Source organism: Ptiloglossa arizonensis, chromosome 7, assembly GCF_051014685.1.
Source record: "Ptiloglossa arizonensis isolate GNS036 chromosome 7, iyPtiAriz1_principal, whole genome shotgun sequence".
Classification (NCBI taxonomy): domain Eukaryota; kingdom Metazoa; phylum Arthropoda; class Insecta; order Hymenoptera; family Colletidae; genus Ptiloglossa; species Ptiloglossa arizonensis.
The window spans coordinates 20983683-21008248 of NC_135054.1; the positions used below are offsets into that span (position 1 = coordinate 20983683).

At 44.6% G+C, this 24566-nt stretch overlaps 1 protein-coding gene across 4 annotated transcripts in view; it reads left to right on the top strand.

Moving 5' to 3' along the window:
• Positions 1–13753, top strand: part of Oatp74d (Organic anion transporting polypeptide 74D) — a 92533-nt gene extending 78780 nt beyond the window's left edge. For all 4 annotated transcript variants that reach the window (XM_076316946.1, XM_076316945.1, XM_076316947.1 and 1 more), the window contains 6 exons: positions 7348–7512; positions 8270–8465; positions 9517–9667; positions 11685–11925; positions 12645–12773; positions 13572–13753. In XM_076316946.1, the coding sequence (XP_076173061.1) occupies positions 7348–7512; positions 8270–8465; positions 9517–9667; positions 11685–11925; positions 12645–12773; positions 13572–13741 (1052 nt within the window). In that variant the 3' untranslated portion in view covers positions 13742–13753. The remainder of the gene's footprint in view (positions 1–7347; positions 7513–8269; positions 8466–9516; positions 9668–11684; positions 11926–12644; positions 12774–13571) is intronic.
• The last annotated feature ends 10813 nt before the right edge of the window (positions 13754–24566 follow it).

Here is a 24566-nt window from a genome sequence, read left to right on the forward strand (position 1 = left end):
TGTGCAGTCTGGGAGGGACTGCACCAGGACTCTTGTTTCTCCGAACTCCGTTTCACCGGATGTCTGAATCCCAAACTCTTTGTTGTCCGATTCTCTACGGTTCGTAATTCTTTTTTTTCTTTCTCTTTGTTAACGTCAAACTTCGCAGAACGTTCTCCTAACCGATAGAAGAATTATTCTATCGGTATTCTTGGGTTGTTCGAAAAGTCATTTCGTTTTTTTTTTTTTTTGATGAAAATGGAGCACGATTTTTTTTAGAGCGTATAAATATTTTATTCAATTATATACTCTTCATTTTGGAAAACGAAATCACTTTCCGAACAACCCAATAGATACTAATGCGAGAACTATAAGATACGTTCACATTTGAACGTGTGAATTGTATTTTTTTATGTATTTTTTACTCGTGTACTACAAAGAGAGTAATTGTTTCTGTACTGTTTTAAATATATGATAAATTAACTCTGGAGTGTTTACGTACTCTATCTTTGTTATCTAGATCATCCTCAAGCAGTACTCCAATTGTACGTAAACATCTGTTTAACTGTCCGAACGATAGGACTAGATTAGACTGTAAGTGTCCGGAGATAGTTTTTCAAATTTCATTCGATCAGGTCTTATCATTCGAACGAGAAGTCATCTACAGGGGAGAAACAACGAACCTCTCACGTTCGAACTTGTTCGTTTATAATGTTCGAAAACTTTCGTTTCGGGAGGTTTCTTTTAAATAAATTCATCCACGATGCGACGATAAAAGTTCGGATACGTTGATCCGCGATGTAAAAAGTTTCCATCGGTTAAATTCATTCACCAGGCGACGTGTTGTGAAATAACCTGACGTCGATTTATTTTTCTCCGAAGCGAGGACGTTCACTTTCTTCGAAACTGCCACCCATCGAAAGCGAGCGTGAAATGTTTGCGATCGCGAATTCCAGCGAGACGGTGTCGAATTTTTCAGAGGAGCTTTTACTCTTCAGCGACAATGTTCCGGAATGCTGTTCCTGAAAGGGACAGCTGCTCGAAATGCAGCACGAATCGCATCGATAATGCAACTTGTACGTTCCGGTGCAGCACGCGGCGGTGAACATCTTTGCACCGTTTCGTTGTACACGTATGCTTAAAAATTACTTTGCTCGCCCGTTTTGCAACCGTGTGTAGCCCAGCTCCCGTGCTGCGCCAGAATTGCGTTGAAATCGCCGACGACGTTTTTACGAACACTTTCACCGACGTTGTGTATTCATCGATATGCAAATTCGTTGATTCGCGCGGTACACGGTGTCCAGATAGAAACAGCTGTCTCGTGGCTCTCCTTTGCCTTGTATCCGGACCGACGAAACTGGGTTACCGAAATTTTAAACACACGCAGCTGACCAAAGATTCTCCGATCTGAGATTTCGAAAAAGATCCCTCGACCGATACAATAATCGAAGAACGTTACTTTCAATTTCTCTGTTTCTCAACCGGTACAATTTTCTGAAAAAAAAAAAATACTTCAACATTTCCTCTATATTCGCCACGTTGTCTATAATTGCACGAAATACTATTCTTTTCACGGTAACGGCAACACTTGGTTCGAAACAAGTCCCCCGGTACATTCGTCTAAATAAACATATTCGTCCCATCGAAATGAACAACGATGTAACTGTACGAGAAAAGCCGAACAGTTTCGAGTATATTTCAATACGAGTCATTCAGCTTTCCCCTTCGTTCTCATTTCTGACGTAACCTACTTCTTTCGTTACGAATCCATTCGCACCGTAACGTGCCATAAACACGAGCAAACGAAGTCACGTACGCGCGAGACCGGCCGAGAGATTCGTTCCTGATCGGACACCCCGTACAACGTGTCAAAGTCGAGTGAAAAAACGAAGGGGGAAGAGAGAGAGAGAAAAAAAGAAAATAAAGTAGGAGGAGGAGGTACTTTCTCCGCGGTTGAGGCGGGTGTCGATCGTCGCTCGAAATTGGACGCGCGCACCCGCCGCTTGGAACGCATCGGTGTGCAACGCGCGGTGCATTTCTGGGTACGTTACGTCGCGCGTGTTATGTCGGCCGAGGTGCACGAGACAGCTGAGATAAGTCTCTCCCCACGAGGAGCGGATCTGCGCGCAGAAGAACACGGCCGTATATGCACGGAGAAATGCACGCGCGCGTGCCTACCGAGCGCTATGCACGACGCATGACCGTGAACTTGCCCCACCTAGTGCACCAGTCGGTCAGTCATCATTATTAACGCACACACGGGGCCCCGTGCGTCCACACACCCGCCGTACCTTACTCCTACGTACACGTGCCACAACGGAGAGACGAGAAATCCGGATGCATTTCGGACCGAACGAGACTCTTCCCTGCCGAACATTTTTACCAAATAACTTTCCCCCGTCTTTGCAGTATTTCGACAATGATCGTTTCCCAAAGTTTCGTAGGTGGAAAATTCAAACGATTCGGAACAATTCGAAGGAACGATCGCTTCGTCCGGACGAGAGCTCGCGAGCAGTTTTCTTCATCGTTTTCGTAGATGGAAAATTGAAAGCTTTGCTTCGTAGATGGAAAATTGAATGTTTGAAATTGGGTCCTTTGGAAAATTTAACGGGTGAGATTTTGGGAGATCTTTGTAGTTTTTTCTGGAAAATTTCATCGGTCGTTTTTCTTCCCTTCAAGGGTTCAAAAGTGTGTTTTTCTTCTCTATTGTAGGTGGAAAATTGAAATCTTTGAACTTGATCCTTTTGGAAAATTTAACGGGAGAGATTTTAATAGCTTCTCCGGAAAATTTCATCGTTCGTCTTACGTCCCTTCGTAGATTCGAAAGTGTAGATGTTTTTCTTCTCCATTGTAGGTGGAAAATTGAAATCCTTGGCCTTGAGCGGTCCGAAAAATTCGCAAGAATAGAGCCCATTTCGGGAGATTTCAATGCCTTCTCGAGAAAATTCCATCGTTCTTCCTCTCGTCGAGGGTTCAAAGGTTTCCCCTCCTTTTGTGCGCGAAAAATTGAACTCGAACCTTGGCTTTGAGCAGCCAAAAAATTTCTTCTCTCTAAAGAGCCTCCACTTTGAAGGATGGAAAATTGAAATCGTCGGCCACCCAACGAAGTTCGGAAAAAATAAAAAAAAAAGAAATTCCACTCGATGGAAATTTCGATCGCGAAAAATTCCACGATTCAACGATCGTGGAGGGTTCGAACGACCGGTTCGAGTTTCGAGTTGGAAGAAAGTTACCGCTCCGGGAAAGTGGAGGACGCCTCCGCCTTTTGGAGCATCGGACACGGTTCGGTTTTGCGAACTTGGCGGAAACCTGTTCCCATCGCGAGTTAACTGTCAGTCGGTTACTCGCGCATTTGGAAAGAAAAAAAAAGAAGAAAGAAAGGGAAAAAAAACGCAGCGGAACATCGTGAAATTATTGGCGCCATCAATTCAGTGGAAACTTCCGCGTGCGGAGTCGTCGCGAAAATACTCGACGGAATGCTGGGGGAATCGCTCGAGAGGACGTCCCCGTCGAATCGAGTCGCTATGGACGCACGCGATTCGCGTATTACTAAGCGAACCTAAATGAATCGGACTCCCAAGTCGTGGGCCTGTTTCGCTCGAAGATTTCAGAAACCGAAAGAATTTTCAAACGTTTAAACGAAAACACTCGATGCGGATTTCGCGCGAAAAGAACGCCAATTAACGAAAGGATCTCTTTTTCGAGGTTGTTTCGAGTTCTCTGTCATCGAGCAACGATCACGTTCCACTCGTAAGGGAGGATACAACGACAGGAAAAATGGCGGGAATACAATTCCGTGAAAACGAATACCGCGCGGAAAGAACGTCGACCAAAGCTCGGTATAAAAGGATTTCTCTTCTTTTCCTTTACAAGCTCTCTATCAGGGATAACCACAGCACGGATTCTTATCAGAATTTTCCCAAGTTGTCTCGCGATAGTGGAAAAGTATATTTATCCCAATTTGTCCAGGTCCAGTAACTAACTTAACAGCGATGGATTGTAACTAAATCGTTACGATAGAATCTCTATTCTAATTCTCCCCTCGGATACTCTAACAGAGAGTAACTTTCTTCTCACCGAGAAATGAAATCAGCAGGAAGAAGATGATTGTAAAATCACCGAGAAAACTATCGAGTTTACAACCCCGTTAACATCGTCGTTGAAACTTCCAGAAGAAGTGCAAGTAGCTCTAACGTTTAACTAAAGAAAAAAAAGAAGAAAAAAAATGGACGATCGTGGACTATCGACGCAAAGGACGCATCTGAATGATGGTTGTTCGTTGGTCGTTCATAGTGGTGTTCGATTGGTTGGCTGGTCCAAGTTCGATCGTGTTCGTTGTCGAGAGGCTTTTCGCGAGAGGCCACCCTGTATGTGCCCGCTGCGGGGTTGTCGCGATAATACACGGAGCGCAATGTTAGTCACGTTTGTCTACTCATGGTCTGCAGGACGTCTCTATGCGGGGTTGCCACGACTCTAGCCTGGCCTTCCAGGAAGCCTAGAGCAGTCCTAGGCATCCTTAATGCCAGTTTCCACGGAGGGTTTCTCGAACGGGAACCTCGCACGAAGCTGGACGACGACGACGAGCGGTGTGCATTCTCATCTCTCTTCGTCTCGGGCACGCACTGGTGCACGCACTCAGTCACTCAGTCATTCGCTCGCTTACTCGCTTATTCGTTCGCTCGCATGCACGCACGGTCCGTTCCTCGACTCGTTTCTCTCCCCCGTTTCGTGGGCCCCAGATACTCCTTTTTTCACGAGCCGTTCCGAAATTGATGGTTCGTCTAATTGCGCCGCAGGTGCTTCGCGTTACTTTTTTACTTTCCGCTTTTGCAGTCGTTTCCCTTTCATATTCGTCGTGTTTCACTCTCGCTTTCCATTCCCCGCGTCGCTTACCAAGCGCGGTTCTCGTTGTTCCATTTGCCACGGAGAAGCGGCTGGAGAGTCTATTCTTAAATTGGGCCCTACGGATTGCGTTACATCCTGCGTACGAGCTTCGTTTGAAAAGTAAGGATAACGATTGTTGCACCGAACGTTCGCGTTTCTCCCGGTGATAAGTTTCATTTCCAAGACTACCAAACGTTCGCGAGAATGTTCTCGGTTGACGGAAAAATGGAGGTCGAGTTCGAGGGAGGGAAAACTTTTACGAGAGCGTAGTTGGCCGTTAATTTGTTTACCGGGTGTTCCACGCGACGCAAGTTCCACTCGATACTTTCGCTAACGGAGAAAGAAAACGTTCGAACAGATGCGCGGTGAAATGAAATTCTCCGAGCGGTGCAGGAAGAAGAATTCTTATTACCGTGGAAAGTTTACAATTTGATCGAACCTCGTGTAATCGAACGGAAGATACCATTAAGGTTAAGATAATTCGGTAGGCGAGGAAGCCTCGAGTTCGCGGCAGAACCGTCTCGGGAACGCTCGGGAATAACCTCGGTTCCGATAGGATAATGGATGTAATTCTAATAAAGATACAAGAACTCCGAAAACGAGTTCACTCGTCCGGTTCGGTGCAACAGAAACGTATTACCGTTTAATTGCGGTTAAGAAACCGAACTCTCGATCGCTCCGCGACGTAGGAAAAGTCAATTGGCCGTGGAAGGGTAAAAGAAAGAAAGAAAAGGAAAATGGAAGTGGAGGCTTCGACTTCTTATCGAAGTCTTTTTCGAAATATCGACGCGAAACATGGCCGTCCGACAGGACTTTTATCGCGTTACCGCCGAAGATCGATACCCGTTCTCCTCGCGCCGCGAAGTGATCGTCGGGTTCGTTTCCTTTTTTCCTTCCACCGGGTGTACGTTTTTCTCGTTTTTCGTGCTCGAGGCGGCGGCCAGCTACTCCTTTTTCCTCCCCGTGAACGCGTGTCTCTGTGTCCCTTTCGAAAAATAGAACGAACGGAAACTCGATCGTCGACTGATTAGCTCGCCGCTCGTAATCGGGTTCGTATATATATATTACGGAACGTCCGATTCAGCCAAGAGTGGTTGCGAATCGAGTTTTGAGACACGGGCACGGAAAAATTCCGTGCCGCGCGAACCAATGAAATATCGGAAACTCCCGATCGGGCTGTTCCAAAGTCTTGTAAAAGGTTTTCCTGCTCGTTTTTCCCCGCCTCGATCCCCTTTCGGGCGAAATATTTTTCCAACCTGGCGGCGCCATTAACCACCCCGACACTGGCCCTCGAGAAACAATTCTGTCGCTGTTTATCTCTTCGAGTAGCTCGAGTAACATCGACGTTTCGAAGAGATCCTGGCACAGCGAAAGCTTGGCACTCGTAACGCGGATAGTTTTCGCGTAATAAATTCGCAAACATTTACGCACACCCCGCTCCGGTGACTTCGACGCGCGGTGAGAACGCTACGTAAATGTAAACGATGCGAGCAGAAACAACCTAGTCATCGTATTTTGGTACTCTTCGGTGGAAATCGATTACCTACTTACTCCGGATCGATACTGCGCGATGTTGGACCTCGGATGGAGGAAGATGTGCGAGAACGAAGAGACGAAGGATTCTCTTTCGTGGCTCGAGGTCCTCGTATTTTTTCACTTGAAATCAATAGTACGGTAATAGCTACGTATTAACGCTAGATTCGAAACGACTGGTCTCAACTGCTCTTAGGAAGAAATTTTGCTTGAAATTTCGCATCGTATTTCCAAAAGACGTTGCGACTTTTCCATCGATCGTCGATTTTCCTCGGACACCTACAAGGAACACTTTAATGTACCGAAATCTATCGGTAGTTTCAGGGTTTGAGGATCGATTTTTTCCGTAACCAAAGCTGTTATATACAGTCATTTCGTACGTACAATCCTCTGATAATAGAAACTTAAAAATATTCGTAAGTTCCGGACGATTTCGGCCTCGAAAATTTTCATACGTTCTCGCAAAGCTTAATTATCGTTGTAAGATTTTCTCGACTCGAAGATTTTCAGCGGGCACTCTTCCGAGGATTAATTATCGCTCGTGAACTCGTGTCCGCGATAAACGTCAAAATACAGAAGGCTCTCGAACGCTCTTGTCCTCGAATTTCACGAGCCTCGAAAACACACGTACAATCTTCTGATAATAGAAACTTGGAAGATTTTCGTACGTTCTCGCAAAGCTTAATTATCTCTCGCTGAAAAATTTTCTCGACTCGAAGATTTTCAGCGCGCACTCTCGCGAGAATTAATTACCGCTCGTGAACTCATGTCCGCGATAAACGTCGAAATACAGAAGGCTCTCGAACGCTCTCGTCCTCGAAATTCACGAGGCTCGAAAACACACGGTGTAGAACCGTGGATGAATTTCATGTAAATCGTGGCATCGGAGGTCGCGACGTTGCTCGTGCACGGTGCATCGGCTACATCACGGCTTCTCTCTACCTGTTGCAGACTTCCCTAAAGCGGTGAAGAGGCTGTTGAAGAACGACATTCTTATGTTCCGGACGGCCAGCAGCGTGCTGCACATCCTACCGATTGCCGGCCTCTACACCTTCCTGCCAAAGTACCTCGAGAGCCAATTTCGCTTGCCAGCTCATCATGCGAACATGATCTCAGGTAATTTTCGCGAATAGACACGCGAGTGGGGCGCTCCTGGCCCCCGTTGGATCGCGGCGCCATTAACTCCCGTACAACGGGGAACGGGGCCCCACTGTTCTCGAGTTTCGCAAACATTTACAAATTTATCGACAACCTATGACAATCCCATCGACGCAACGCTCGAAACGGTGCTACATCTATAAATTACAAAGCTAAAAATAACAAGTATTCAATTATTTACCGTCATAACGTACGATGCACTTTGGAAATATATTTCAAAAAACTACGTTTCACGTTACGTTTCACACGGTTTCTAATTCGAATTTATCGTAAGAATATTGCAATTCTAAAAGTACGTTAAAGATACCACTGCTGGTGCAATTCCTTTATTTTTTCATCAAACATAAAAGTAACTAACGGCGAAGTGCAAGGTCCTTTAAGTGTAGCATTTTCCACTTTGTTGTATTTACTAACGCAGATCGATTTAAGATACGATCGAGTTTCGATTTAACGTTTGAAATTTGATCCACGATGAACTTCATCGACGGAACAATTCCCAATTCGGTTGTAGCTGAACTCGAGGAACGCGTCGTTAAGAGATTGAAATCCGTTAACGGTAGAGTAAACGTTCCTCGATGAATTTAGTATACGACGGAGGATGAAAATTTACATTCAAAGGACAGGTTGCACGCGAACACGGATCGAACATTGATCCTGGTAGCACGGTACGAAGCAGAGGGCAGGTTTCAATGCGTTCGTGTGGTTTTTTTCGCAGGTGTCGGTGGTATTTTAGTAATGGGTCTGGGTATTATAATTAGCGGAGTGTTTATCCTGAGGGCAAAGCCTAACGCCAGGTTTGTCGCAGCCTGGATCGCCTTCACAGCGGTTGTTTACGCGATCGGCATGGGTGTGCTGATGTTCATTGGTTGTCCGATGGACGATTTCGCCGGTCTCGTTTCGCATTCCAACGGGTAAGATCCTACGTTTCTACCTTCTTCGTTACGATTCCTCGATTAAGCGGTAATCTCTTGGAATTACTTTCCCGCGTGTTTCTGTGCTCTATGTATACACTAATTGTAACTCGGTCGCTAGTGCACCAGTTTACATATATTATCATTACGCCGTAATTGATTTTCCGCCTCGGTTATTTCTTAGGCCATCGAGGGTGCTCGTGGAATCTCGGTTTTTTTTTTCTTCTTTTTTTTTCCATTGAAATTTAACCGCCGAGATTTCGAAGTCGTCCGATAGCTCGACGATGGGCGATGCTCTCGAAAGACAGTGCACAGAAAACGAAGGTGAAAGGGAAATTAATTCCACCGTAACGTTTCTCCTCTCGAGTGGCGCACAATTTTTGCACCTTCGATGGCCTAAGAAAGTACAGGGTGACTCACCTAACTTTATCCGTCTGAAATATTTCCTCTACTTTCGGTACTTTTCTTTTTTTTTTTTTTTATAGATATAAACGGATACCGTTGCAACAATTTTATTTGTGTACCGTTGACGTCTTTATCGGAAACGAATATAGTTTGTAACGCCGTGTGCGTAAAAAAAAGTTCACCCGAAATATTTTCTCTACTTCGAGTATTTTCAGTAGGTAGTGTTACTCAAAAATTATACTCGTTGTATCTTCTTGGAATCTCCAATTGGGAGAGTGTATTTTGCGATATCGGAACTATCAGAAAAAGTCACCAGAAATGTTTTCTCTACTTTGAGTATTTTCAGTATACTGAAAATAATTTTTGAGCAATATTACCATACTATTCAAAACATCTTGGAATCTCCACTTGGGAGAGTACATTTGCACGATATCGTAACACTGAGAAAAATTCATTCGAAGCAATCCTCTATTTCGAGTATCTTTAAAAAAACGATTTTAATCTCCAGTTGCGATATGATTCGATACCGAGTAATGTAGGAAAAATTTCCCCTAAGATGAAGTTAAGGGTGTCACCACGTGCAACCGTAAATACCCTCCATGTTTCGAGAGATCGATCAGGTATTAAAGTAACGACATCCCCGTAGATTGTCCAGTTTCGAGCCGACGTGCGAGGCTACCTGCGACTGCGATCGGAACAAGTTCAGTCCAATTTGCGGTGCTGATGGTAAAACGTATTTTTCCGCGTGTCACGCGGGCTGCTCGAATTACACCGTAATCGACGGGAAGGTAGCTTCGGTGAGTAACGATTAATCGTGAACAGTGGTGTAAACACGAGGGTCCGAATGGTATTCGTAATTTCATCGGATCACCCAATTACGTATAATCGTAGCCACGGCGCGCACGCGAAACGTTACGATAACCCCGGTGATCTCGGCGATGCACGAATAGGAGCATTCGAGTTTTCTTCCACGTCGAGGTTCTTTATACCGTTCGTTACTCCGCCAGAAATACGCGTATTAATATTTACCTAATACCGTGCGTAACTCATCGTTATCTTCGGTTCACCGTCCCCCAGGGTTACGTTTACTCGTTGCGGGCGACCTTCTCTCTTGAGAAATAGAGATCCTCTTCGTCGAGACCGAGTCTCGTTTACAGGGTTATTTGCCCGACTCCGTCGAGTCCCCGGACCTTTGATCGCCGTGGTTATTAAAAGGGAACCGTAGTGGTCGAACGAGAGACCCGTGGTCTAGCCATGGGAAAGTCCAAGTTCGTTAAATTAATTAACGCGTTATTTATTGGACGATCGCGTGCTAAGAATCTTCGATAAGAGGAGTCGGTGCGAGCGAGCGAACGAGCGCGTACGCGCAGGCGCGTACATTTGTACCGGACGCGCGAGATTAAACGAAGACAGTTTCGCTGTCTCGTTACGTCGACGCGTAGCGTCTAATTCTAATCGAATAACTTCGTCCTCTATTCTGCGCGTTGATTGCGTTCTCCGATTGTGCACAGCGGACTGACGTCATCGCGTGGATAGGGTACGCGGAGCGGGGGATATTGATACGTACAACGGATTGGAACAACGACGCCTCGTAATTGTCAGCGACAGTGGCATGCAACTAGGCCAGAAATGTTTCTCTGTTCTGCCATTTATGGGCGAAATCGCGTTATCCGCGTGGACGAGACAATGCTTCATTGATTGCGCAACGGCACGAGTCATTACTTTCGCAATTCAACGTGCTCGCCGGGAGCACATTTCATTTCCAGTTGTTCGGATTTTGCGCGACACGGATCGCTTGCTTGCGCAACTTCAACACCAGATACACGCTCCGAAATTAACCGGAGAGGGAGAGACGCGCACCGATCCATCGTTCGACGACGCTTTTCTTTTTCAATTGCGAGGAAATATATACGATTCGACTTTTAGGCGCGACTAACCGAATCTTCGATGGTAATTTTCTTGCCCGGGTTTTTCATTTTTTTTTTTCATTCGCGCGCCACGAATTCGAGGACTCTTCTAAACGAGAGTATTTCTATCTTGAATCGTAATCCGTATCGGTTTTCCACGGTCCACGGATCGTTTACTCTTCGATTAGAGTACACTTTTCCGCTACTACGAATTTGGAAACAAAGTTCTTTCGTCAAACGGTTTCACTGGCAAAGAAGACGCAACTTTGACAGATACGACAGAGACCCACGTATTATTTGGTAAAAACGTGAAAGTTCCACCGTTTCCGTTTTTCTTCAATATATTCACGATCGTTTCACTCGGACTATAACTTTCTCCCGTACGAAATGTTTATCCGACACATTGCGTACTTTGTCATCGATCGCCCACGTTTTCTATTTCGAATAAATACATCGTTCTTTGAACGATACGCGTTGCTCCATTTTTATAGAATTCTCCCTAAAGAGTATATAGCATCTGTACGAAACTCTTTCGACAAACACTCTTTCGATTGTTTAAATTCAATGTTGCTCCATTGGTATTCCCAGAGAGACTTCGAACCTGTCCAGATACAAATCCCTGCGGAGAGTATTCTTCTCCAAATACGCGTACGAGATCGTTTCAATTGCATCGACATTGTTCCATTGGTATTCGTGATGAGTTCGAAACCGTCTAGGTAGAAATGACACTCAGTTGGATATCGTTTTGGTTTCTCGAGGTATTCGTAGAACGGTTCGGTCGTGTTCGAATTTATTTCCCATCGTGAAGCTCGATCCCATCCCCAGTTCACGAACCACCATACGGGCTCATCGTGGTCACTGTCGGCGTTCCGTGTACTTTAATAATCCCAGGTTTCGCGACTTACAGTTTTACAACTGCCAGTGCATCGGGGAGAACCTAACGATACCGGAAACAACGAGCACGGCGACGATCGGTTACTGCACGCTCGAGTGCAGTAACTTTTGGGTTTATATGGTCCTGTTCTCCGTGTTCGTTTTCATCCACTCGACCAGCGAGGTGGGCTCCATGCTGTTGATACTACGGTGCGTGGATCCGCGGGACAAGGCCATGGCTTTGGGACTTATACAGTTCGCCATCGGCCTCTTCGGTAATTATTTCCACTCGTGTTTCTTTATTTGGGTCGTCGAACGGTGATTTTTTCACCGAGATATGAAAATAGAAATCGATGCGTTTATCGTCGAGGATACGAAGGTCTTCGACAGAAATAGAACAGGATGTTCGACGATATTAATTCCTACCTCGCGTTTTATACGCAGATCGCTTTCAACCCTTAGATGCGTTCTTTTTTCTTTCGCGAAACGAATTTAACGAATTATCTTCCTCGTAATGAATAGATTTTGAGATAAATCGAAGTTTACAAATGTGTATTACGATAATAGTGGACAACGATATACAAGGCGGAGATAAATTGATCGAGTACGAAAGTAATTGCGTGAGATTTTCCTCGTAATGAATAGATATCGATTGTGAGATAAATTAAAGTTTACAAATGTGTATTACGATAATGGTAGGCAATGATATACAAGGCGGACATAAATTGAACGAGTACGAAAGTAATTTGTTAAATTCGACTCGCGAAAGAAAAAAGAGCGCATCTAAGGGTTCAAAACGGTCTTCGTATAAAACGCGAGGTAGGAATTAATATCGTACGGTTGAATTATGGGATCCCTGTATTTGGAATACTTTAGTATTCGGTTCTTGATTCTTTTTTTTTTCTTTTTTTTTTTTACGCGCGCATCGAATGAATAAATTAAGCACCGAAAATAAATTAAGTCACGCGTTGATCCGTTGTTTCTCTGGTTCCAGGTAACGTTCCGTGTCCTATCGTTTATGGTGCTGTGGTGGACTCCGCTTGTCTCGTATGGGAATACGCTTGCGGCTCACGGGGTGCCTGCTGGCTTTACGACTCGAATGTCTTCAGAATGTTCTATCATGGTAGGTGTGCGCTCGGTGGAGCTCGCTAATAAACCTATTCACCCACTCCCTAATCGACAAATTAATCGATACACACTTTGTAAGTTTTCTACATTGAAACGAAAAATATGTACGTTCTTCGACTCGTTGAATTCGTCTGGATACTCGTCGGTCGATGGACGAACGAATTGTAAGTTGTTGCGCGTGAGAAGGTCGAAGACGACCTTGAAAATTTACACGGGAAAAAGAAATACATGGAAAGAAAAAAAAAACGAACGTAATCACCTTGAAGTTAGGAAAAAAAATCGAGCCGGTCGAGTTAGGTGGTTCGCCTTGTATACTCGGAGGGTGTAATCGAGCCACGTTCTTCGATCGGATCTCGATGGATGTTTATCCACTTCCTTCTCCGAGGTGAACAATATTTTCGTTCACCGTAGCACCGGACGGGGTTCTGGGTTTCGTTGAACTTACAATCGATGAAGAACTTCGCGTAGAACAAGAGACAGAGTCAGCTGGTCCCGCTGGGGCTATAAAAGACACACTTCGATGTTTTAAACCCCTTCGGCTTCTGAATTAGGTAGCATGGCCTTTCTCCTGTCCGCCCACCTGAGTAAGGTCATTGTTCCCATGCGGTTCGGGCCTGAAAAAGGGAATACACCTGAAAGCGTGGTAGATACGGTCTCTGGGTAACGATCCCTTCTCGGAGAGGACTCTCGACAACCTCGCGACGATACCGAATCCTAGATCCTTCGTTGATCCTCGTTCTTAGATCCTCGATCGTTTCGAAACAAATAATCTAACCGATATTGAATTTTTCAGGTACGACGGGTGGTATCCTGGTCCTGGCGTTCGTGGTGGACATAGTGGTCTGGTACAAAGCCGGGAGCATCAATTTCGTGGAGGAGCAAGAGGCCGAGGAGGGTACCGTGGAGGAAATGGCCACCCTGAAGTCCCAGGACGCCCAGGCGGTTGACAACGACTACTTGTGAAGGGTCCCGGGCCGACTTCAATGGCATCCCATGAACCAGGCCTGAATCTAGCGTCGTAAGCCTCAGGACGAAGCGTGACGAGTCTCAGTTCCTAACTGATGGCAACTCGGTGCCAGTAGCACGCCAGGTGTCGGACTGGCGGTCGACTTTGATCGTGTTCGCGCCGGATCGCCGCGTCCGTGGGCTTCGTTCGAAATCTGACGGGACCTCTTCGACGGCAGGGGACTCTCGGACAATCGCGAAACCCGTTGGCTAGATTCTCGAAAGGGACAACACACTGGTGCTTACGTCAACGAATCGTCGTCACGCAGTCTGAACGGAGACCAGGACGACGGGGTCGGATCACGAACGCGACTGTCGAAGTAGGCGGTGCTGGGCCACGAAGATGCCCGTAGTTTCCGAAGAGGCTGTGTCGAGATTAGGTGTAGAACGAGTGCATCGTCGCTGGAACGTGCCAGCGCGAGAAGAACACGAGAAACAGGGGGTCGAGCAGCTGGAACCGACGACTAAACGGTGGATCAACGATCAACGACGACTAAATGGGAGGATCGACGACGACGACGTTTCTCGGGCCTGGAGACGACGCGATCGGTCTCGGTGAATCCTCGGGAGAGCTCAGTTTCTCCTCGGGAGATGTTGCCAGTGATCCTAGGTTGCGCCTAGAGGCACGAAGAAACGCCTGCCGAGTGGAACTCTTCCCGATCGGTATTCGAGGGACGACGATCGAACGAGGATGACGGGATCGAGGTACGTCCAGGACATCGTCGTTTGGAGTGTGCGTCGACCATGGATGTCTGCGCGTCGATCGTACGATTCGCCCCAATTTCCTCGCGGACGAAGACAGAGAAGGTGTTTGCGTGTATTATTGTGTGCGTGCAGGAGCCGTGTAACGGAGTCTAGGTATTTACGTGGTTAGCAGCTTCGAGTCGTAATCGATTGGGTTGTATCGTCCGCTCGAAACACGAGTTCCTCTTAGTCCGCGCGGAAGCTCCGTAGATCCGGATCACGCTTTCGAAACGCGATCTTTGCGGTGCACGACCCTGGAAAATGATTACACCGATATTGTACGAAATTGGTACGTTCCCCGAAGAACGGATCAGGACTCTGTACGCGTCCAGAGGAACAGGGCTCGAGGTACGTCGTCGTTCTCTGTACTCGAGTCGCGTGTCAAATTCAATCATCCGTTTACGCTTGTTCGTAGGTTACCGATGGGTCGTTGTGGATCCATTACGGGTCGGAATATTGTGTCGGTGAACACAGAGGATGGTCTGCCGGTTCTTAATTAAATATACGTACCGCAGGTATCGTTCTATCTTCTGTGTTCGTACGTGGTATTCATCGACTCCTAATAAGCTACCGTGGCGACTCTGTCGTGCGTCACAGAAACGTTATCGAAGGCTGCGTTCGAAAGAGCGACGAGTTTCACGATCGCGATCGTTGAATTCGCTCGACATCGGGGGAGGGCTCGTTTCGAGCGGAGGAGGAGGAGAAGGAGGAGGGAGTTCTCGATTCTCTGGCGTCTCCGAAACGGGGAGAGGGGGAAGATGGACGATCGGTTCCGAAAAGACGATCGACATCGAAGACGAACGTGCCGTTCCCTCGGCATTCGAGGTTCTCGGATCTTGGGTGAGCTTCATTTAGGCACTACCGTCCGTGTTTCACTCTGCAAATACACATAGGCGTAGGCAAACTGTACGTACAAGCGATTTACGATGTGTGCACGGGTGTCGATGATATTTGTCTCGGACGAAATGCGCGCGAGAGAGAACGAGAACGAGCGAACGAACGAGCGAGTGAAAAAGAGAGAGAGAGGGTGAGAATGGGGAACGAAAATATATATATAGGACATATTTTTAGAAGATTTGACGACGAAACGGGGGGACAGAACAAAGAGTAACGTTAATTATTAATATTATTAAGGGTGGGTGCGACACAGGGCTGGAGCAGCGTGAGGGCCACGAAACGCGAGAGTCGACGGGAGATGGAAAAACGCGAAAAGCCCATAAGAGCTGTATTTTAATACGATACGCAATTTACACACTCGCGGGACACACGCCTGTGCTTTTAGCGGTTGGAGCGTTCACCGTTATCGGCTCGCGCGGAGTGGCCGGCCTGTTCGTTTATTAACTCTCCGAAGACGTAACGTTCTCGCGAGCGAATCGCCCCGACCAGTCGAACCGTTTCCGTTTCAAAATCGTGAACAATCGCGCAAGTATGGATCGACTCTTCCACCGGGGCCGTTCCTTCCGTGAATCGAAACCGAACTCGGAATATTTTAAAATCTTTTAACGAACATTGTAAACGCGCAAACAACCGCGGGATTTCGTCGACAAAGGGGTTAAACGAACGATCAGTACCGGATGAATTTCTGTGTCTCGTTCAGAGTAACGGAATAAGAGAATTTAGAGGGTTGTTGCACATGGCAAGAGAAAGAGAGTGTGCGTGTGTATATGTGTGTGTGTGAGAGAGAAAGAAGGATTTAGAAACGCGCATTTAGGGTAGGCATTAGTCACTATAAATTTCGCGAATTATTCGATTCAGGGGCATTGCTAATGTACTACACCGTTTGTGTTTGTTTCGGAAAGTGCTTGGCTGATGCGAAATCAGAGTCGGATGAAAGAATGATTTTTATTCGAATAATGGTTCTTCGGGCGAACGACCGTGACAATGTTTTCGACCAATTCCGTCGATTCGATCGTGGATGAAATTTTCGTTGGTAAAATTCGTGCAATTGTTTGCAGCGTGTGCATCGCTAATGATTATCGTGAAATGAGTTAATTGGTCGAGACGTTCTCGGAAATACCAGTGACACGAGGTGAAGCAACTAGGGACGTTGAAAATTATTCGAAGAAAAATCTATTCCAATAATATTCGACGACGCAGTCATCGATTAATAGTTTTGTTTTTTTTTTTTTTCGAACCGAGAGTCGCTCGATTATTTTACCACTCTGCATCGGGGAGGGACGGCTGTCCGGTTTTATCGATCTCGTCGAAGACGGTTAGAGCGAAGAAACGGGAAATATATTTTTGGAAAATTTGGAAATATATTTTTGTTCGAACGTTTGTGTATTTCTCCGTCGACCCCGGAAACCGGAGAGCTGTTCGCGACACGGCCGCGGGGAGAAGTATATTTGAAACGTGACGCCGGAACGACAGACGTTTCCCGGTTTATCCTTAATTTCTAAATTAACTTTAAAATTAGTCCTATCGAACGAAATTGAGATCGAAATTTTACCAGATCTGGACGAATCTAATTTTATCCGAAATTAACGTTTACGAGCCTAGAATATACTTTTCCCAAGGGAACTCGAGTTAAGAAGAATTGTACAAATTTCAATTTCTTTTTTTTTTTTATATATCGTGCATTCGTGCGAAATGACTTTTCTTCGCGCTCCGGCGATAGACATTGTATCCATTTTCGCGAAATCACCGGACGAGAATACGTAAATGCCAGTCAATTACTTTCTCGAAACGCTGAAATAATCGAAGAGGTATATATAACATTGCTAGACGATCTACTGTCGGCCCAGACGTAGCGCCAGATCCGATTACGAGAGAGGACGATCGCGGGAAGCTATTTTTTTTATTATCGTACCTCTGGCCAGGTAGAGAGCAGCGAAGAGATGAAAATAGAAACTGTCTTGATTTTTGAACGACATGGCTCGACAACCACTCGGAACTTCTTCTGGGCTCTGGGTAGAATCGTGAACCGTAGACTTTAACCCTGGCCGTGCGGGGAACGCCCGTAGGGCGTTCGAAGAACGCGTATACCGGAGGGGATCGTCGGTGTCCCGCACACGGAGCACGGTCCGCGTCGTCGATAGGGTTAAACGTGTTACAATTGTACAGTAAACGTGTTTTCGTGTGTGTGTGTATGTGTGTGCGTGTACACTTGTACCGGTAAATCGTTGACGATGCAATTGAGAAGAATTGCACGGAGGCGAATTACGGCCTTCCGTGCGCCAGTTGATCTCCAAACGAAGAATTGTATTTTTGTATTCGAAGCGAACATAATCTATATTTTAATCGATCACACGTCGTATAAGCACAGAGCACGTAACGTTGAGCCGGTTCACCCTTTTAACATCGCGTCAGTTTCTCGGATCTCGGCGTACTTGTCAGGATGAATACAAACATCTTGTCGAACGATAGTTACGCGAGGCAACATCGAGAGAAAGAGAGAGAAAACGAGAGAAAGAGAGAGAGAGAGAGAGAATTGATATTTTGAATGAGAAACACACTACTTATAGTCACACAGCTACAATAAAAATTTCACGCTGAGAGTCGAACCGAGCGATGGAGGATGAACTTTGACCCTTCGGTGCGGCAAATTCTCGACGCTTTTATTCGAATGTTTCTTAGAATTACGGTAACGTTTTAAACGAGATTTCGAGAATCCCCGGAGCATGATTACACGTAGACGCTAAATAGATTCTAGAGTATTTGTACGGGACTTTGCAGAGTCGCGTGAAGTCTCGCGCGTTACTAATCGCCGTGAAAAGCAACGTTAATCGTCTAGAGCGTCTTTGCCAACGAAGGGTTTAAAGTTGATGATCAAAATGGACGTTTCGAGAGGTACAACGCGAAATGGACATTGGTGCTGCGAAAACACACGGTGCAAATCGAGAAAAGGGATTGTTCGCTCTGGAAAGAATGCTCGATAGAAACACATCACTTTGATACTAGTTTATCGCTCTACGAAAGACGACAGAGAAAAAGTTTGTTTCACTTTTTCGTGCGAAATATAATTCTCTCGGAGATTCGTTCGAGACGTTTTTTCCAATTTTTACGAATAACGAATATATATATATATACGAAAAGAAGAAAATACCACGAGGTAATCATCGCCTAAGAATCTAGTCATACCTTGAGAAAAATGATACGAAACTGAAATAATAAAATTTCGTTAAAATCCGTTGATCGTTCGCGGTTTCGATACTTTCCTACACACCGGTTGGAAAGTAGAGAAAAATAAATCGAAGACGCGGAAGGAAACTTATCTCTCGGATCGCGCTGTCTGTTTTCGATGTACCGTTGAAGGACAATTGACACACGATGCATCCTCGCGGAACGATCGGACGAAACTATTTTTCAGATCTTAAAGACGATTAGCTCATCTCTTCCGTTCGATTCCTTTTAATCGCGTCCAGAGATCCCTTCTCCATCGTCGCGACGGTCGTAGGGTTCGAAGAGAGGCCGTCGTCCCGTGTGTCCGTCGCAGAGTCAGAGTTATTTTTTTCTTGCGTGAGAATCGGGGGAAACGACGACACATGCGTATATTTTCCACGAATATCGTGAACCAGAGAGAGAGAGAGAAAAAGAAAGAGAAAGAAAGAGAGTCTTCGTCGTTTCTCGACGAGATGCACTCGATTGAACGTGAGGGGTACAAGTGACGGAAAGAATGCGAGAGTGAGAGAATGAGAGCTGACTAGTTTGCCCGTGTATTTTGACCACGAGAGGAGGGGAGGGAAGACGGATTTTTAACGAGCGAGTCCCGTTTTATTTTCGGATGAACAGCGACGAGGTAGACAGCGAACGGAGCGTTACTTGCGCGTTTGCCTTTCAGCGCTCGACACATGATTGTATATTACGTGTACGATAGACCTGTAAATATAGGAGAGTACAATAATTGCCAAAATAATCGTGGCGCGGAGCGACAGAGTCTCGATCTTTATTCCGCATGTTGCGCCAGCCGGTGTCCGGAATGGTGGACGTCTGGATTCGAATTTTCGTTTATCGAGCGGCTGTACGCGACTTCGAACGTACCGAGGTTGCAACGAAATCAATTGGCTCCTCAAGGTCAACGAGGAGTCGACCCCCACCACGCTATTCGACCGGTTCGAAGCGTTTTCGAACGTTTCTTTCGCTCCTTTCTCCTCGTTACGATCGAACGACCGATCGGCCGTAAAAGAGAAAGTGACTCGGAGTGGGGGGAGCGTCCTTGAACGGCCAATTGATTACGCGTCGACTTTGCACACGCGTTTAGAATCCTATCCGCTGCGCGAACAAAGTCGTCCAAGTGCCAATAATCGAGCCTTCCGGGTATGCATCGCAGATTTATCGATGAATCTTTCACATGGATACACCCGGAGGTCTCGAGTATCGATGGCAGCGCTGACAATTGTAACCCTTAAATCTCAATTCGATTAAATTGTCCCCCATGTTCGAACGCGGTGATCTCATAGCCGTGAGGATCGGACGCGATGATGGCGCGATGACGTTCAAACACTGCCTGTTTACCGTTACTGCCAATATTCATCAAAAGACTCTCGTCTAACGTGGAAACCGACTAGCAAACTGAACTATTGCCCGTTTTTACTTCGTTTCGTACTGGTATCTTTTTACCGATATTTTTATACACGAGATATAACGACTGCGCACGAAACTGTCCATTTATAAGTGTCGCGTAAAATTATTCACGGGACTGAGAACTAGAAAAGAATTCCTATTTTTCAACGGGTCGCTCGTCGGCCAAAAATACGTTCTTCTGGAACTTTTGTTCATCGACAGAGCCGACGAGCAACGCGTTACACGCCGAGAAGACTTTTTAAACGATAACTAACTTACTAACGTTCGATACTTATTTCTTGTACGCGTTTACGAAGCATTTCTTTAACAGAAAAAGACTAACGATGTTATTAACGAGGAACGAATATGCATATACGCATCTCGAAATTCGAACAAGAGCAAATTCCGAAAGGGAAATGTTCAACACGATTATGTAACACAATTTTTGGATAATCTAAGGTAATTTTACAAGTAGGTAAAAGCACCAGGGCGTTCGTTTTTTATACTTAACGTTTACATTCTTTTAGCATTTAAAGTTCACTATATTCATTCATTGATACAGCGCCATCACTGTTACGATTCTCGTTGTTCGAACATTCTTGAAAAAAAAAGAAAAAACCCAAAAACAAAAAAAAAACGAAACAAAAAAAACAAAAAAGAAGAAAACAATCGCTGGCGTAACACGGAATACCATAATAATTATATTTTAGTAAAAAGAATTTATCGATAATATACTTGTAGGATAATCAGCCGTGTCAACGGCGGAAACAGTTTTACCTAATTACGACGTAGTCTTTTTAAGAGAACCATAATTGCTAGTCTTTAACTTGCGACGTGCACGCGTGTATCCGCACGTCTCGGCGAAATATATACTGGATGTTTTATGAATTCCACGTTGGAGCAACTTTGTCACATTGCAAGGAATTTGTGGAAATAGAAAATTATATTAAGAGTGTTGATTTTTTATCTGCAGCGAATTGGAGTACCGAGATTGTACACTCTGTACGATAAACTTCGAGCCCGCCCCTCCACGCTGAACGAGGAGGCGGAGCTTAACGGGTGGTCACGCGCTGCGCAACTCGAATGCGCACAAATCTGGACCGAAAACTCGAGACCACGTTCAACCTGTCTTAATTTCATTAGTTTCGTAATTACTGAAATAAGATCGCAGCGAAATGTTGTAGAGTTACTGGGAAAGTATTTTTAAGCGATAATTTAACGAATCTCAGTGGAAGGAATGTGTTCGAGGATTATCGTGAACGATTTCTACGCGTTCGCGTATCTCAGCGTGTAATTGTCCAGCCAAACAAATATTACGTAACACTTGAATTTATTCGTACGTTCGTTTTTATGCCCGAATTTCAAGCAAGAAATTATCGTTAATTTAACGCGCGTTGGAAACTCGATACAAACGTATGCGGAACGCAAACTTCTCTTTCGAACTACGTGCGAATTAATACATCACAGTGTATATAGTTAATTACCAATAAAACTCTTGTGAAGATTGCAAAGTGTTAAAGTTGTCCCAGCGTTATACTTATGCACCTAATATATATGCGTGTGTATCAGACGTAAGGAACGACTAAATCGATAAATAGACGTAACGAAAAGCGGGGAATATAAGAAATAAAAAAAAGAAGAATGAATATAATGCCATTTTTATGTATGCATATATTGTACTAATGTTTATTATAAATTTCTGTTTTATTAATATTATTATTACTACTATGGTTTACTACCATATACTGTCATCGACTATTGATTATTGCTATTAATTATAATTAATATTCGCGGTCGTGAATTACCGTTGTAATATGCGCTTCGATTTTTATATATAATATGTATATTATATATATAAAAAGAATCGATTACTCTGTAGGAGACGTAACTGTATTTTGGTATAGCGCACGATGCCACGTTGCGTGTGTCTGCATGTGTGTGGGCGTGTGAGTGCGCGTGTGTGTTTGCTGTAAGTGCGATACGGATTAATTCTGAATGCGTTCGGCCTGAATCGTCGGGCATACGCAGAACGAATTTTACATTTGTAAATGTCGTTGAGTTGCCGATGCGTCTGTTTTTCTCTTGTGCTTATTTTTAGCTAGATATCGTGCAGGCAGTTACTTTTCCATTGTGACGAACAATATCCGTATTATTATTGCCTGGCAGGAATGTCGTTTCGTCGGTGCGTAAACATTCTAAACACACAAATAAACATTTACTCGCCCCACTGTACCTCGAAGCGTACAATGGTAGCAATCGATTTACTCGCGCCACTGTACCTCGAAGCGTACAGTGTTTGCAATCGATTCACTCGCGCCACTGTACCTCGAAGCGTACAGTGTTTGCAATCGATTCACTCGCGCCACTGTACCTCGAAGCGTACAGTGTTTGCAATCGATTCACTCGCGCCACTGTACCTTGGTGCGTACAGTGGCTGAGTTCAACCACGAAAAAAAAAAGGAAAAAGAAAACCAGTGACAATTTCGATTCCAAGTTTCATCTATCGGCCATTCGAGATTTTTGCCCGGCAAACGATACTCGGTGTCGTTCGTCGATACGCAATTCCTCCCGGAAGATGTAACACGCGTTTCAATCAAGACTGTAAATAGGAAATAGCAAGCGTTACGATGGACCTCCACCTTAAGGTTCCCAACACTACTCCCGACGTTTAAGTGCCTAAAAACCGGAATGAAAACGCGTCTATCCTCCTCGAATCTTCGTTGTCTAGTTTCTAGAAGCGGGTAAGATACTATTTTGACGACCGGGAAGCAGAAAATAAACCGAGCCCTCGGATCTCGAGGGCGCTGGAACACGGAATTTGCTCTTCGTCGTAGAATCTCGTGTTGAAAGAAAACTTTGGAACCGAACAGCGACGCGAGACCGGTTTAGCGGAGAAACATCGAAAAAAATAAAGAAATGGGTAAAGAATAATAAACAACGGATGAGTTACATTATGTATTTACGCGGCGAGTTACGAGATAATACGTCAAACGAGGATTAAAACGCAAGCATAACGACGACAGAGGAACTTAAATAATCGAATCGTCGTTCTCACTACGATGAATCAATATACGTACGAGTATATATATATATATAAATGTATATATATATATATATATATATATATATATATATATATATATATATATATATACACATATATATGTTACGCATATATGTATGTAGAAGAAAACGAGGAAAAACGAAAGACGAAATAGTATTTTATCTGACTGCTAGTTTCACGTCACAATGGACGAAAGTCGTTCGACACCCTCAGCAGATCTCAGCACTCTGACGAAACGAACGTGGATCGTTTATTTTTTATTCGCGCATAAAAGTCCCGCTCGTTTCCGTGGAGCGCGTTTACGAATATTAGCGTTCAAAGGGTGCGTCGGGAACCGGTGTTCACGACTATAATGCGTAAGGTGCACGTTCAAAATATGTAAATATATATATTTCAGGCGCGAGTCGGATTTTTCAAATAGAAGATCCTCCGTTATTCTCGTCGTAGTTCAATTCCAGTCGCGATCGATGCTCGACGTGGTCCACCCAGGTATTAAAAAAAAAAAATTCCAAGCACAAAGACGGATCAATGTACAAATCGCCTTAACGTTCGATCAATTGTTTATCGCTCGCTTCTCTCCCAACATTACGTATACACAATTCGCAAAACTGTCAATCGAAGGAAACCTTGTCCTCAATCTCGGGGTAATTTTTCAAAAATTTACGAAGAATCCGATTGCCTTAGTACAACCGAAGCGATCTTTCACCTCCCCCCTCCACCCTTGTTCCAGTGATAATCGTACAAAGATACAAACGACCGATTCGCGACGCATCCTGTAAACGCGCGAGCGCGTGCGTGTATATTAATTATTACAGAAATATATATATATATATAAAAATAAATAAATATATAAAAGAATATATATAAACAAATAAATGAATACATATATATTTGACGAGAAAATATATGTATATTCATATTATATATATATATATAAAAAAAAATGAAGAAAACAGAGAAACACGAGTGACCGTGAAAAGGAACCTTGAGGTCGCGGCACTGGTCCCCGGAACCGGAAGTACCGCGACAGAGAAGCAGATATTTTGTTGCGCGCGGCAGAGTAAAGAAAAGTCAATTGTTTCAATTACGTCAAGAAGAAACCCCTGCATCACTGTAACATACCTCTAGAACGTTTTATAGTTTAATTAGCCTTCGGGTTATCGATCGAGGATCGACGGTTCGATCGATATTTTTCAAAGCGAAGTAAAACATCGACAGAGCCTGAAGAAAGGTTAAAGAACGAAGAGAGAAATATACTTGGAGAATGAGTGATTTCGATGCTTGGTAATCCGAGGGTTAAGACTGATTCAGCGAACACGCTGTAAGAAAGCCAGATCGAGCGTATTTTGTAATTATGCTATTATTATTATTATTATTATTATTATTATTATTATTATTATTATTATATTATATTATATTATTATTAATATTATTATTGTTTGTAATTACGATTACTATCGAATTTGTTTTTAA